The sequence below is a fragment of the Phyllopteryx taeniolatus genome, chromosome 18 (genome assembly GCF_024500385.1).
Source record: "Phyllopteryx taeniolatus isolate TA_2022b chromosome 18, UOR_Ptae_1.2, whole genome shotgun sequence".
Lineage (NCBI taxonomy): Eukaryota > Metazoa > Chordata > Actinopteri > Syngnathiformes > Syngnathidae > Phyllopteryx > Phyllopteryx taeniolatus.
The window spans coordinates 17559565-17575785 of NC_084519.1; the positions used below are offsets into that span (position 1 = coordinate 17559565).

Sequence of the window (16221 nt, forward strand, 5' to 3'; positions counted from 1 at the left end):
CACTGGATGCAACGCAAACGTGTCCGGTGTCAAACATTCTAGTGTTTACAGCCGGGCAGTTTGCTGCACGGGCCTACGGTTTTATGAAAACGAAGCCACATCGTATCCGGTGAGTGACCTGGATTATTCTCTCAGGATGAAAGCCAGAATGAAGTGCACAATGAAAACCCATCGAGGCCACTCCTCCGGTTCTTCGTGTGCGGATTGTATTTGCATTGTATTTGATACCTTTCTCGCTCCGCTGCAGCTTTGTTTGGAACTGGATACAGGATTTTCCAGAACAGCTATTGTGTTAAGGACTAACAGATGAGTTTAGGAAAGGCTTATATTTATATTGGCAAGACAAAATTGATGTAGTAGATATTCTCTCGTGACCATTGTTTTAAGTCAACAACCTTAAAAACATGACACCAGCTGCCCTTGGGCTGTGTTTGACTATTTTGAATACGCAAAATGACTAACCTTTCACACAGAGATCCCATAAACTTGCTAAAACAGGATCGGTGGCATTTATTTGTCAGGTTAGTCACGCATCTAATTATCTATTGCTGCGTTGGTGTGTAAAAGTGCATCCAAAATCATGCCTCACGGCCAATACAGTGAATCCTCGTTTATCGCGGGGGTTACGTTCGAGAAAATGAAATCTGCAAAGTAGCGACCGATTATATGTTTAATAGATGCATTCCAATGCAAATTTTTGAATCGGCACTTCAGAGAGAGGTGCGGGTATTTTATTTGTACATTTGAGGTCAGCCTCTACACACACAACACAAGCACAGGCGATTTCCTGTGTTAACCATTTGCACTACTCCTCACACTCACGGTCTGGGAAGCGTAGTCAGTAAAACACATTATGTGTACTCAGAACTCATTGTGGTGATGTTTTAAACTACAGTACTGTAGATGTAGAAAATCAAGCTAAACATTGCTCTTTACTTGCATTTGTTCCCGTCGATATTGTTATGAGTGTGTGCCACAGCTATTCGTTGGGCTAAAGCGTGTATTTGTGAATTGACCCGTCACATTGAAATCTGGAGGCCTATAAAGCTGAGTGTATCAGAGATGTGCAGGCGAGTAAGCGCTAGACTGCCCTTTTATTAAAAAAAAAAAAAAATAATAATAATAATAATCTGCGATGCACTGCCTCCGCAATAAATGAACGGCGGTCTAGTGAGGGATTACTGTCCAGATAAATTCTCGACTTCTTCAGTTATGGCCCTGACGCAGCATTTCTGCATGAAATAAGATTGAGCCTCCCTGGTACATTTCTCCATCAGTTTGCAGCAGGGTGCTTAACAAGTGTTGCTTTCAATTAAGATGCGCCTATGATAATAACAGCAAGGATACAGCTATGGATGGACGCGAACCCCTGCGAGGCCTGCCGTGCGATGATACTCCAAGATTGGCTTTTGTTTGCAGTGCTGAGTGAAGTCATCAGCCGGACAACCTTTCCTTCGACCGTCACGTTGCGGCATCAATTCAATGTGTGAGCTCGGAGCCGAAGCGCCGTCATTGCACCGGGACAAATGACGAGGCATGAGTCAAATCAAGGCTGGGAACAAAACCTTGGATCCACTTTTGAAGCCAGTTTCACTGAGCAACGTGAAATTTGCTAGGCATTTCTCTAATAACTGGACGCACAAAAAAGTTTCAAGAAGCCCCGCCTGAAAACCACACAGGAAGTCAGCCATTTTGGTTTGACGCGGCCATGTTAGTGTCATTTTGGCCTTTTCTGTTTGGTTGAAAATTCAGCCCTTCAAGCTAGTTTCATTGAGCAACATGAATTTCGGTAGGCGTGTCAATCATGAGGAGACCCGCAAAAAAACCGTCTCAAGAAATCATGCACGAAAATGCACAGGAAGTCTGCCATCTTGTTTTGAAGCGGCCATTTTAGGGTCATTTCCAGGGGTCACTCAAAGACGAACTTGCCCTCGAGATTTAGTCCAATTGTTACCAAATTTGAAGCATGCGTACTAAATAGACGAGGCTATGTGAGGAATTTGAGTTTTCGTCCTTCCATGTGGGCGGAGCCTGGTGGCGAAGTTGAATGGCACGCCATTGAACACGAAATATAACAACGTACTACAAAAGTAAAACAATGCACTAAGCAAACGGAATGTGGAAGAAAAGAGGGAAAACGGGCTAGGACACAAGTGGCCCTTACGTAACGGATTTTATTTATAGACGCATGCCCACAGCTTGGTGTGTGTCCGTGCGCACGAAGCTGCTGTTATGCAGGACTCGCGAAGTGCCGCTCTGAAACGTATGCCTGCACTCACATCGATGCGTCTTGCACTTTGACTTTCCGAAGCTCTCGTCTCTTCTGCACGCGTGTCTGCGTATGTGCGCGTGCTTCTCGGGCCACCGCGGCGGACTGGAAGACGATGCGAAGATGCGCCACTGTGATTCACTGCCTCTAAGGTCACAGGGAAGCCATTCGGCGAGGCAAGCTAGCGGTTACGGCGAACATGTCATTCTTTTGGACATGGCCACTTGCCACTAATGCCACGTTCTTTTGAGGACGCCGCACGGCGTGCCCGCCAGCAACACTGCGTGCTCGGAGCCAAGAACATTGAAACGCCAAACAGTGCTGCGGATTGTGGGGAAAACGTAGTTGACAGTGTGCATCGGTGCTTGGATTATGGGATGTTTTGCTTGTTACTATATCTCTATTGTGCGTGTCTAGTTGTTATTAGCAGCAAATGTAGGGAGAAAAGGAAATGAACTGTAGTCTAGAATATAGTGGCCTTGGACATTTACTCAACTGCAGATGGGAGGAGATGTCTGTTAGGAAGTGTATTTTTGGAACACAAGAAATCCTCATTGCTCACGAAGGAAAGATAAATATCTGCAATACATGTATAAAAAGTATCAAAACAATTAAATGCGTATTTTTAGTTCGACCCCTGCTGTTTCGACGCATTTAAACACACTAAAACACCCTTAAACTAAAGAAAGCGCACTCCCAAAAAGACATTGTATTTGAACATAAAGAAAATTGCAAGACTAAAATGTATATAAAATACTGCGCATATTATAGTGTCGGCGTACACGGATGTCTTTAAGATGCGGCCTGGCCGGGTGCCGCGTGAGTTTCGGAGTGAGAGCTGTGGCTGACAGCTGACAGGGCAGCATTTCCATCGGGGGTGCCAATAAGGCTAGGACCGTTCAGAAGCAAAACAAGAGCAATTTGGACTAAGCTGACCTTGTCATGTAGCAGAAAAGGAAAGCGCGTCTTAGCGAGTGAGGTGAGGAATCGGAACACATTTCTCCTGCCTTGCCGCCCATTGTGGAAAGTAAAGTGGAAAGTACAATGCAGGCGAACGACATCTCAATTGGTACTTTCGCTAGATGCCGCGGGCCGCTAAAATACGAACGCCGGGCCGTAAATGGCTCCCAGGCCGTAGTTTTGGACAAGCCTGGCCTGAGAGGTTCATGATGCAGGCTGCGTAAAAAAAACACGCATCCCTTAATGGCTGAGTTGAAGTCACGTCCAATTGTACGAAGTCAAGATGCTTTTTTTGTTTTTTTCACCTCTGACAATCACAACAGTCCACTGAGGGGCGGAAAAAAATAAAAAATAAAAACATGCATAAATAACCTTCACTCCTCACCAACAGTGCAACTCGAAGAGCACTTCTATTCGAGCGATAACTTCTTAATCAGCCTCGACTAGCGAAATACACCCGAGCTACCCGGAGGGGAAACGTCCGTCCGCCCGCGCTGGAGTTTGCCTGCAGTCGACGAAATGAAAGCGTGCGGCTCCAGGCGGGAGCCGCCTCGGCGGAGGTAAGCCTCCGTGGCCGACGCGATTGCCGGAGTCTTGACGACGACGACTTCCTGTGTTCAGCCCGCGATGCCATAAAGCGGTTAAGCACTGGATAATGCAAGCGCGGTCACCCTCGCGGTTCGCAGCACGTCGAAAAAAAAACAACAAAAAATGATGTCATTGGTTTTTAATTTAATAAAAGAGCATCATTAAATAGAAAAATATCCTTCCGTCTTTATTCCGACATTTAGCAAAGAGAAATTTAAAACAGGAAAAGTTGAGTCTAATTTCATGTCGGACAGTGAGAAACAAAAGCGTATGTCTCTTTTTATATTGTGGATGCAAACTACCGGTTCCAACTGGAGATGCGATGTTAGCATTAAGCGATGTTAGCATTAAGCTTGTGAACTTATTTGGTTGTTAAATACACGTGTGTTTGTTTGATGTTCAGTTTGACAGTAAACGTCACCTCTTTTTTAAAAATTTGAATTGTTGGCTATCTGACTGAATCATCGCATTTGAGCAACTTCTAGTCGAGACTGCCCAATATTTTTCAGGGCAAATATCCCGCTTCCCTCCACCATGCCGCCAAAGAGACTGCCGCTAACATGAGGACCACTGTGGGCATTGTTATTAGTCGCTTTTTTTGAGAAGTAGTCACCAGAGGGGTCGGAAAAGTCGGCAACTTTGGTGAGAATCTGGATAAAAGTCGATTTTCCATGAACCAGGAAGTAGCCTGGTAGTAACCAACAATCAGGTAATCAAGCACTGGCTTGCGCCCACCATAGGGCCGCATTTAGTAACTAACAATCAATCATAGTTGTATAGTCCGTGTGCGTTTGTTAACGGTTGCGTCCCATTTCAGTTTTATTCTCAGTTGTCCACAACCGCTGCCCTGCTTGTCCGACGACTCGGTCTTTTCCAGAAGGCTCCGTGCTCCTTGTGAACGTAAACACAACGCGATGGCGCTAAACTAAGCTATTGGAAAGATCCCAACATCCCAGCTTGGACACAAACAACAGCGAGAGGCTGAAGGGCTCTGCTGCGTGGGAAACGAGGAGGAGGAGGAGGAGGAGGAGGAAGAGGATGTGGATTATGAGCATGCCGATTATTATTATTATGGTGCAATCTATTCGAGCGATAACTCCTTAATCAGCCTCGACTAGCGAAATACACCCGAGCTCCCCGGAGGGGAAACGTCCGTCCGCCCGCGCTTGGAGTTTGCCTGCCGTCGACGAAATGAAAGCGTGACCGACAAGCACACAATGATTCAGATAAGCGCACACACTCGCTCAGGGAAGCGACAAAGACTCGGGGGAGCGACCCGAAACACCGGCCGAAGTCCTGACTGACCGGCCCGAGATGAATCAGGAATTGTGTGCATCTTCCGAGACCCAAAGGACATTGCGTTCTGTGACAATCCGTCACGATCACGACAAACACTTTCTGCCGCGTACCGCGACAAATACTCTTTCTACCATGCAAATGCATACAGATATCGAGTGGCAGGTGCCTAGACCTGTCCGACTTCCAACGCGTTGGCGTTTTTCTCCCTAATCATCGACCTGACAAGCTGAGATTCAACCACTGATCTTTATCTTCTCCTCAAAAGCTGTGCTGAGCTCAAATCCAAAGTGACGCAACTACAAACCTGAAACAGGCTCCACATAATGTACTGTATTTTGGTTTTATTGAACCACAAACAACATGGCGTGATTGTCAATAAAGGAGCGGATTATCCTGGCCGCTGCAGCTACATTATAATGACACAAAGAGAGGAAATGGCCGAGAATAAAGGCGAGAGAGCGGATATTCGAGAGGCTGTTGGCAGTGATAGGACCACTCATTGACTGTGCTTGTGCACTTTGGTGACAGAGACTCTCCACGTTTCGCTTTTTAGCCTCAGGTACGTATGAAATTATAAATATAGTTAAGTATTACTGTGTGTGTGTGTGTGTGTGTATATATATATATATATATATATATATATATATATATATATATAAAACTACTTGCTCGTAACGGTCGCCCGCTCACGCACGCCGCACGACCGTTTGAGAAGTGACTACTCCACCACTAGGCGGTCTTGCGATCTTCTTTGCACAGCTGTTTACAGGTTCTGCCAGATTAATTGTGATTTTCCTTTCAATGTCCATCCAAGTGTTTTCACTCGAATAACAGAGTCCATGCCGAATGTTTGAATCCAGTCGCCTCTCGCTGTTTTGCTTCTGCCCTTTTATTGTGTCTGACGGTAATTGCGTCCGCCCGAGCTGACGGCTCTCCTTCGCATCTGCGCGTACGCCGAGGGAATTGCGGTAATGAAATTTCCCGCACAGGCCAAGCAAGCGGAGTGTGGCCCTGTGCGAGCGTACAGGCATCTATTATTGAAAGCGAGGCGTTCATTATTCATTACGACGGCTTTTCTCTGCGCTCAGCAGATCAACTTCTTTGATTCTGTTTGTTCATCAGACACTCGGCTCATTGAGGTTAGACAGCCATGAATATTTAGTTGTGTCAGAGATAAAGTGATCTTAATGAATGTCTACTGAGCTCAAATCAATTTGTAAGAAAATACTCAGAGGACCTTTGTGTGTCTGCTCACTCGCAGTACAAAGTTCATCATTGATGCTGCTTCCAATGGACATTATCACAGACACTCGACCTTTGTGATTAGATTTGTTTTCCTCCCAAATTCGGCCACTCAAAGCCAGTTGAATTTAGCAGCATGAAATTCGGGAGGCACGTCAACCACATGAAAAGTCACCCAAAAATTCCAAAGAACTCATGATTTGAAAAAAAAAAAAAAAAAAAAAAAAAAAAAAGAAAATAAAGTGTTGTTAAGCGTCACTTAACAACATGAAATTCGGTGGGCATGTCTCGCCAACATTTCTCAAGAAGCCGTGCTTGAAAAAAACAGGACGTCTGGCATTTTAGTTGTGGTGAGTCAGAAGGGCAGCAGTGGCGAAGGCTCCGTCCCCCAAGGTACCATGTCTACCATGGCTAAACCCACAAAAAAGTCTCAAAAACCCCACGACTGAAAAGACACAAGAAGTCTGCTATTTTGGTTTGAAGCAGCCATCTTGGGGTCATTGTGGCCATTTCGTTTGGTCGCAAATCCACCCGCCAAAGCCAATTTCGCGAAACAAAATGACATTTGGTAGGCATGTCTATCATAAGTAGACCCACAAAAAACAACCCATGCCCGAAAAGAAACAGGAAGTTGGAGCGGGCATTTAAAAAAGAACTCCCCCCATAACCAGTGAGGCAAAAATGTTAAATTTCGTCAGTACTGCTCCAGTCAGCGCTCGTTTGCTTGGGCCTGCGTATTTTTAGGCTTCCAGCACGATGACTTTGTTTTCATGCCATCGCACTTCACCTGTGATGGCCTAAATACGGGGTGTCATCGCAATGCTGAAAGGGTGCTAGGCGAGCAGAGCGTTTGAATTGGTCTGAAAGACACTTGACATGATGTTCTGCAACCATGGCCGAGTGGGGTTCGAGAGAGGCGTTCCGGGTCCCTGTCCATAACCGGATAAATAAACGGGACAGGAAAGAGCGTGATCTTCCTGCGTGCGTGCGTGCGTGTGTACAAAGGGTGTTGTCCAAATAAAGGCCACTTGACCTGCTCCATACTGAGAGGTCCGCGGGTGGATGGAGTGAGGAAACGCTCCATTAGGATTCGTTAAAGCCACTCCATTGACACGTGGTCCCCAACGCAATGACCCGCTTCAGAGGTAGCCCCCCCTCCGCCATCCCTTCGTCCTTCGAGGAATGTCAGATGTTCCTCCGTCTCAGCTTTTTCCCTCTCTCGGGATAAGGCGGCCATGTCCGCTGGATCTGTTACCATGGTGATGAGTCACGCATTACAAATACTTTGTTACTGTACTTAAATAGATTTTTCAGGTATCTGTACCTTTTTTTTTTTGTTGTTTTTTCTTCTGACAACTCTTTTACTTTTACTCCAAAATGTGAAAACATTTCTACTCCGTACTTTGTCAAAATAGACTCGTTACTGTCTTCAACCTGCCCGGCTGACGACACAATGTAAAAAAAGACAGAAATAGAAAGAGGTAACGTCCACCACGCTTGAGATCTCGATTGACTGATATAAACCTTGTAAGGTGGGAAAAAAGCAGGTACAGCAGCAAATAAGACGCAACGGATTCAGAGAAGCAAGATACAGAGGTACTACTTCGACTTATGAGTGACCCGAGTTTTTGAGATATGTGGCGTCCATTTTTTATGTTTTTAAAAGAGGCCAAGTGCTTGCTTCAAGCTGTTCACTCCCACTTGAAGTTAACTTTGAAAATAAACATAAACAAATAGAAATAGATGTTGTGTATTCAACCAAATCACATTAACTTTGTCTCACGAAAGTACGCTAGCTTAATGCTAACACACAATGTAAAACACCGTAGACGGGCTAACGGAAGTAGCATCAACGTCGCTGTAATTGTAAAACTTCGATTTGAACACAAGCAGTCGCAACACCGGCAGATATTCTTTACCCTCTGCAAAAAAACAAGTAATATTATCTCAGCTTAGCTGCATCGGTCTTCTGTTGTGTTGCATCATCAAACCTACGTATAGTATGTCGTTACGTATTATACTGCCCACATTTGGGTAAAACGTGGACAACAGACTGAGCGAATGCCCATGATGCACAAACTGTTTAACTCTTTACATTGTATTAAATTATGCTATCACCATTTTTTTATTGAGTATAATACGGCATAGTGCTATTTGTCTTATTAAAAACATTACTAAAAATGTTATTGATGTTTTAGTTGGGGCGCTGGAACGGATTGATGGCATTTCTATTCATTTGAATGGCAAACAATGATTTGAGATATCATTGTTGATAAACAATAATACCCAAAACGGGTATCGTTTATACTACCCAATAAATGACAGCAAAAGTTATGTACGTTGCTTATGTAAAAGCGTCTTTTTCTTTTTTTTTTTTTTTTAAACACAGTATCCGTACTTCAATACAGAGTTTTGGGTGCCTTTGCCACCTCGGGGAGTTGGCAAAAAGACAACAGACGATCCCATTGTGTGAATGGTAAGGATTTGAATTGGCATGAGTCAGAAGTACGGCCGACATAAAAAGAAACCACAGTCGTCGCACACAAAGACCTGTCAGCTGCACCGTTTCGATGACTCGCGGCGCAATCGAGACGTCGTTACTGTCGGTCTCATTTGCCTGAACCCGTCGTCATGGAGAAACCATTGTGGCCGAGATCCGAAATCCTTTGTTGCGGGGGCTGCTTGCTCGAATGATCAGCAATGCCTTTGTGTACTTTCAGCCTGACCGGCCATTGTGAATAAGACAGCGATTGCTCGTCTTGATTGGCACCAAACTATCAAAGACGATACGTTCCCTGACGACGCACATAAACACTCCAGGCACATATTTCCAATTTTTTTTGGAAACATTAACTGTCACACACAAGGCGGCACGATTGAGTTGGTTGAGTGGTTAGCGTGTCTGCCTCGCAGCTAAACGGGAAAGGGGCTTGCGCATATGTAGCGCTTTTCTACCGTCAAGGTACTTGAAGCGTTTTAACATTGTTTCCTTGTTCACCTGCTGACGACGAAGGATCAGGAGCAACTTGCTCAAGGACACGTTGGCATACTTTTATTATCTGAGTGGCTTCTAATGACCTGATGAGAAGATCAATAATTCCAGATAGCAAAGTGCTCTTACAGACATTCCGCTATCTGTTTACGTTGAACATATTTTAACAGTCACAGAAGGCAATCGCGTCAATCAAGAAGAATCGGTTGTTTCAGTTAAAAGTCTCCAATGGGCCCTCATTCAGGCCTCTATTTACGCTTACATTTTCATACGTATAACAATTGAGAAATGAATAGAAAATATACAAAAAGTAAATTAGAATCGACTTCTGATTTGTTGTAAGTTACAATTCAATAGTAGTATATGTAATGATAACGATAGCAACGATATCATTTATATTTTATTCCCTCACCAATGGGAATTGATAAAGAGAATCGTCTCAATAAGCAGTATCGATAATGGAATCGGAATCGCTAAATTCTCATCAATTCCCATCCTTAGGTGGGAACACTTAACACGACGGTGGCTCGTGCTCTTAGATTTTGTTCATTTTAGAGGTGGATATTTTTAAATTGGACCTTGCTAAAGTAGCATCATACAATCAATTTGTTATCTGTGGAAATTTGCCTTGATAAAAGACTGCAAATTTGTCCCATGGAGAAAGGCTTTGTGCCACATGATCTACTTGGATAACACGCTGATCAACCATCGCTTTTTATAAGTCTTTGTCCAGTCTTCCTCGACTTTATTTAAAAATGGTTCCACTATTTGTCAGAACTGAGGCGCATGTGTGTGCAAGAGCCGCTTTCTCTTGGGAAAGCCACGAGAAAATGACAGCACTATACGCTCCTGGGAAAAGTCCTGTCACCATGTCACAGCATGTTGCGGACGTCTTCAGTGGATGAATGCAGTGCGGTTGTGCATGCAAATCTCCTTTTAGCAACTTCAGTAAATGCACACACATTATTTTGAAAGGAAAAAGCCGTCGGAAAGCGAGACGTCTCAGATGGTAGGTAATGGAGATGTTGAAGATGGGAATAAAAAACATCTTTAAAGAGCAGTGAGGACATCTTGTTATTTCAAAGGTGGGAAGGGGTTTTAGCTGTTTGTTAGGGTTTTCTGTCATGTCCATTGTAAACTTCAGTCCAACTTGCTTAACAAGCTTTCAAAGGAGCACATTCTTCTTTTGTTTTGCCTCTTATGGGCATTGATGTCCTCATTCAAGATGAATCACATCTACGACTCCAACATCCTAAACGGTCAATTCTGCGCGTGCATTGTTGCGGCTACGCTCAATTACCACGTTTCCTCACTCTCCCCTGCCAGGTGACGGCGGAAGGATGCCGCTGGTGAAGCGCACCATCGAGCCCCGGCACCTGTGCCACACGGCGCTGCCCAGGAACATCAAGAACGAGCTGGAATGTGTGACCAACATCTCCTTGGCCAGTGTCATCCGACAGCTCAGCAGCCTCAGTCAGTGCGCCAAAAATCACACACGTGTGGTTAGATTAGTATACAATCAATGACACGATGCTCTTTTTGTTTTCTTTCTTGGTGTTGTGTTGTAGGCAAATATGCCGAAGACCTGTTCGGGGAGCTGTTCGACGAGGCCCACTCCTTCTCCTTCCGGGTCAACTCCCTGCAGGAGCGCGTGGACCGCCTCTCCGTCAGCGTCACGCAGCTGGACCCCAAAGAGGAAGAATGTGAGCACTGTCGTCTACCTCTCTTAGTATCTCTAACTGCCACAATAAGACGGGTGCAGTTGTGCTTGCGGTCATCGTGTGACAATGCGAAAGTGGCTCTCCGGTCAGGCTGAGGAGGTTATCAGGGGGGGTTGGGCGGATGCTGGATGAGGGCACCTAGAAGAGGTGGAAACACAAAAGGAGAGAATCACAGCACGCTAATATCCATCCACGGGGCCGCGTATTGAGTTCCCATGAAGCAGCTGTGTGCGACTCTTAACTGCTTTTTTCTCGCTGACACGGAGCCGAGTGCGGCGGGGAAAACCTCCAAAGTGGAACGTGATCCGTTCCGTGACGCCGCTTGTGACGTCCAATTTGTTCTCATTACAAAAATAATTTCTCCCATAGGGAAAAATGTAAAGTGAGTTAATTTGCTCTGGGCTCACAGGACCTTTCCAGGTGTTTTTTTCCCCCTGATGAACGTTCTTAAATGTCGTAGAGTAAAAAAAATACAAAATAACTACTGTAGTAAACTCCAACAAATTACGATTTAATGCCTAGAGTGTAAATTATCGTGGGGAATATCTTCCAGAGACACCTGCAATAGGTCAAAAGTTGTAATATAGAGAGAGCTCATAAAAAGGTTTTTCAAATAATATCACCCCTCCTGCACGCTTTATAGCAATGTTCCCCGACCTTTATTGAGCTGAGGCCCTCATTTTACATCTCACAGCACACAATCAGACAAAAACATCCAAAAAAAACAAAACGTTTGAACACTAAAATAATGATGATCTCGTCTCAATTATATTACAAATTTTACTCTGTGTGAAATTTGGGACTGGTGAATACTTGAAGGAAGCCAATTCTTATTCTGTTGTATGAGTGGCAACAGGAGGATGCACAGCTAATGGAAGGGCATTTCATTGTTCCGCCTGTCACTATACATCAGTGGCATCGATAGATGACAAAGATATATTTGTAATGAATGACAAATCATTTGGGGACAAATTAGGTGAAATTGGATCATTTCCCGCGGCACACTTTATGCTCTCTCACGGCACGTTGGTGTGCCAAGCGGCACATTTATTCAAACATGCTTAAACATATCAAGTTATTAAAGTCCCTCCATTTAGTCACACTTGATTTAAGTGTCTTTTACTCAGAAACCTTGCAAAACCGCCGCATCCGACGACCCGGCAGTGCAAGGGTCAAAGTTCACACCGCTGTCCCACCTTTCCAGCCTTCCTTCCCGTCCCGTACCCGTCCCGTCCCCGCCTCCAAAGGCGGAAAATTCTTGGGTCCACACCGTCCTCTGCCGTCCATGTATTTAGAAAAGCGACGCCGGGGAAAAAAGGTGCAAAAAGGTGACTTTTACAGGCGGTGGGGAAAAAGAAGCAAAGAAGGGAGGAGTTATCTCTCGTCTTACTTTAGCGAACAAGGTTGGTGTGTGGAACAAGTCTCGGCTATCGTAAACCTGCTGAGGAAGCCGTTCCGACCTGGCCCAGATAACTCTGCGGGACAATTCTTTCACACTTGACTGCTTTTTTTCCTGCTGTAGTGCCCCGCGCTGCACATACACTTTTCTGTTCCTTCTACACTTGTGAGCCGCACACCACCACCACCACAGTACGTACCGTATATGAAGGTAAATTAAACCACCTCAGGTACGGGACAAAACGGAGTATACAGGGTTTGCGCCGCTGCTGTATCACAGATTTTTAGCGATTGTTTTTTACAGTATACAGGCAAGTCTAAATTTAGAGTTTTGTGGATTCAATGTCGCATCTCGGCCACAGTCGCCAATGCGCTTTTCTTCCGTTTGTTCAACGCTTGGAGAACAGTAAAATATTCACACAAAAGCTGCTGTCTGCTACAGCTCACGCCCAGACACTCACACACAGAATGGCCTTTTAAAGGTGCATGCATGTATACAGACACTACAATATGTGCAATATTCTCAATACTATACATTTTATGCTTGCCATATTTTGGGTGTTCAGATATGTTTGCAGTGTGTTTAAAAGGTTTGTTTTAGTAAGTTCAAGTGTGCCTTTGGATGTACGGTTGTAAAAACGGGACAGAAGTGTAAAAGGCACAGGCAGATAAATGTCTTAATTACGGTTCGGATGCAGGCGAAAAGAGGCTCGTGCGAGCACGGTCCTTTGCGTCGGTTTTCTGAGAGAAACACGTCACTCAAAAGAGTCGTTTCCTCGGCATGTCTTTAAACATGCAATCGTACGCGGTGTAAGTGGAGGCTTTTAGCGCTCACAAATGACTTTGTGATGGTGACTGCGGTGTGCAGGAAGAGTGCAACGGATGAGAATAAATCAGGACTGTATGGGGAAGGCAGGACGGTGGGGGTTGGGTTGGATGCAGCAGACTGAAAAAAAGAACTTGAAGTACCCAAACTGGCCCATTGGAATACAACAATTAAACCAATCAATTCTTGCTCAAATATAAATAGCTACAAAGCATTTTCCCTCTCTTTTGAGACTCATGCATGGTCCTGGGCTTGAATAAATAAAGGAAGCGTCAGTCTATAAATGAGCTGAATTGGCAGCCTGAGAAGACTTTATTCATGTTGATGCCGCAAATAATGTTACAGATGGAATTGGCTCCGTTTACAGTTGACTGTAATGCAGATCCATGGAACATCATTTGTCATTGTGACAGATTTTGGAATGAATACAACACCACCACCCAAAAAAGTGCCTATCAGCAGGCTGTGGCATCTGCTTCTCAACACGCCGTTGAGTTTATTCAAATGATGGTCATAATAATAATAACTGTGCAATGGGTGATCACACATCTGTTTTCCCTCTTTCAAGACCCACAGAATATCGTGTTCTGTGACAATATAAGGACAGGACAGTGACTTTGAAGCTAATACCTTTTTGGTTTTGTGACACCTCAAACTCTAGAACAACAAAAAGAAGAACGAGAAAGGGATTTTGATGGCAAAATAATCATTTATTTAAAGATGTCCAAGAGACACACTTGGCTCGAGTTAAACGGCAGTGGCTTTTTTTACGTGACAGTCGACTTTCTATTACCTAGGGCAACACCTACTGTTTCTATCATGCATACTCTGTTTGAGTGTGAGGTGACTAAACCTGTCCGACTTCCAACGTGTAGGCATTTCCAACTCTCATAAATCGACTTGACACCACCTAATTTTTATCTTCTACTCAAAAGCTGTGCTTATCGCAAATCCAAAGTGATGCAAGGTTGCCATCTACAGACATCTGTTAGTTATTACAGTGGTTTACAAACCTGAATTTTATAGACAAGCTGTAAAAGTTCCTCTTTCACGCCTACAAGGTGAAAAACACAATGGACGTATAAATCTGTCAGTGGCAGTAAACGGTTGGATTCAACCGTTTTGGCAGCATAAAAGCATTATATCATAATTGGTTGTGAAGTCACTCAGTATACGTATGTACAGTACATACAATGTGGCACCGTCGTAACCTGATCTGGAGCGCTACCCACTCCAGAACAGCATGGTCGGACCACGTATGCCATTTACTGGACAAAAGCATTTTTGATCATTCTCGTTTTTCCGGGGAGATTAAACATCAAAAACAAAGAACGAATTAAGAATATTTGGACCAAAGTCTGGAGTATAAACAGTATACGCAATGTTGACAAATGTCAGCTTCAGCATTGGTTCACGATCGCAGAATTCATGCCCTTATCATCACAAGTCAGATGTTCACAGTCACCTGGAAAGATCAAACAGAAGCAGGCCAACATGGTTTGGACTCTGAAGCAAATTGTGCTTTATGGTTTCCGAGTAAACGGACACCGAAGCGGGCGGATGACATGAGAGATGTTCACCTGAAGGTCGGAGGGACGCGATGTAGACGGTCTGTGCTGTCGCTGGCTTAGCGGTTAAGGTCAAACCTGCTTTTAATCACACAAATGTGTGCATTTATAACCGGATGGAAACTGGCACACACTATACCTTTATCCCTTTTAAAGTACGTCATCCCTCACTCTGTTCTTCACCTCCGTTTTGGTCGTTGTCCTCTTTCATCTGACTGATTGATCCCTGCCCTTCCTCCATCTTGCATGCTGATATTTGCTGATGATATTTGTGTGCCTTCAGGCTCTCTTTCTCTATGACTTTGGCCCAACAAAGAAATGGCCTGCATCACCCCCAACACACACACCCCAGCCTTATTTAATGGCCCTGTTATATTGCTGCAGGCTAATGTAGAAGGCCACAAAGCCACCACAAATCTCTCAGAGCCAAGGTTTCTTCGTGTACTCCCTCGGCTTTGCTCTGGGTACTGCGTATCTGTTGCCACTTTTCCGAACTTGACTTTTTCATCTTGTTTTGCTCTTCTCGTCAGTCCCCCATGGATCCAACTATCTCCATTCCCTTCATTTCTCGCTGTATGATCACCTCCAAAAGGCTTTCCGGGCAGGCAGACCTATTAAAACGCCAAACAAGTACCTGGGCATTTTGTGTGCGTGCTAAGGCAACACGACATATGAAATCCCAGTGTGAACATTATAGCTTGAAAGATTTCTCACCAAGCCAGCCAGCCAGCAGATATTGGAAATGGAGAAAAAGGGTTTTTTGAAGTCCAAACCAAAAGGCAGCAGTAGGCGAAGGAAATATAGGACAGTATTTGCATTGGCGAGAGATGCACCGGCATGCTAAATGATGGCTCGGTTGGTCGCTGCATCTAAATTCAAAAGAGAACGGGTGCTGGAATGATGGAAACAGTCAACTTGCAAATGAGTCGCAGCGCCACAGAGGGAAATTCCGCAACTCGAAATGTTCACAAATGAGCGAGATGTATCCCACTTAAACATCCTCATGATTTCAACATGAATTCCTACATGGAAGCATATGTATAGCAACGCAATTACAGGGTAGTTGCTCCATCTACTGACCTAACTACCCCACTGCCTCGGTTCTCACTCACTAGATCAGGTACTAACAAATAGCCGTCCTCGGTTCGAATCCGGTCTCAAACCTCATCCTCTCTGGACCCGCAGCTGGGTTGACATAAATGAACTCATTCACTGCCGTGGACGTTTCTATTCGTCAACTGGAATCCAACTGTTGACTGCCACCGAAGAATATATTCATCGAGTACATTTTTCAACGGGTAGGTGTGGGAGAGGGTCTCGCCCAGCTTGTCTGCGAAATTCAGGTTTGTAAACTACTG

The 16221-nt window shown here is 44.6% G+C and overlaps 1 protein-coding gene across 5 annotated transcripts in view; it reads left to right on the forward strand.

Annotated features, from left to right (window-relative positions):
* The window catches only part of wasf1 (WASP family member 1), a 35624-nt gene that overhangs the window by 3950 nt on the left and 15453 nt on the right, over positions 1–16221 (forward strand). For 3 of the 5 annotated variants that reach the window (XM_061753773.1, XM_061753772.1, XM_061753771.1), the window contains 2 exons: positions 10677–10823; positions 10919–11053. In XM_061753773.1, the coding sequence (XP_061609757.1) occupies positions 10691–10823; positions 10919–11053 (268 nt within the window). In that variant the 5' untranslated portion in view covers positions 10677–10690. Of the gene's footprint in view, positions 1–2196; positions 5676–8748; positions 8835–10676; positions 10824–10918; positions 11054–16221 lie in introns of those variants that run through there. The other 2 variants (XM_061753774.1, XM_061753775.1) reach the window with 2 other exon arrangements.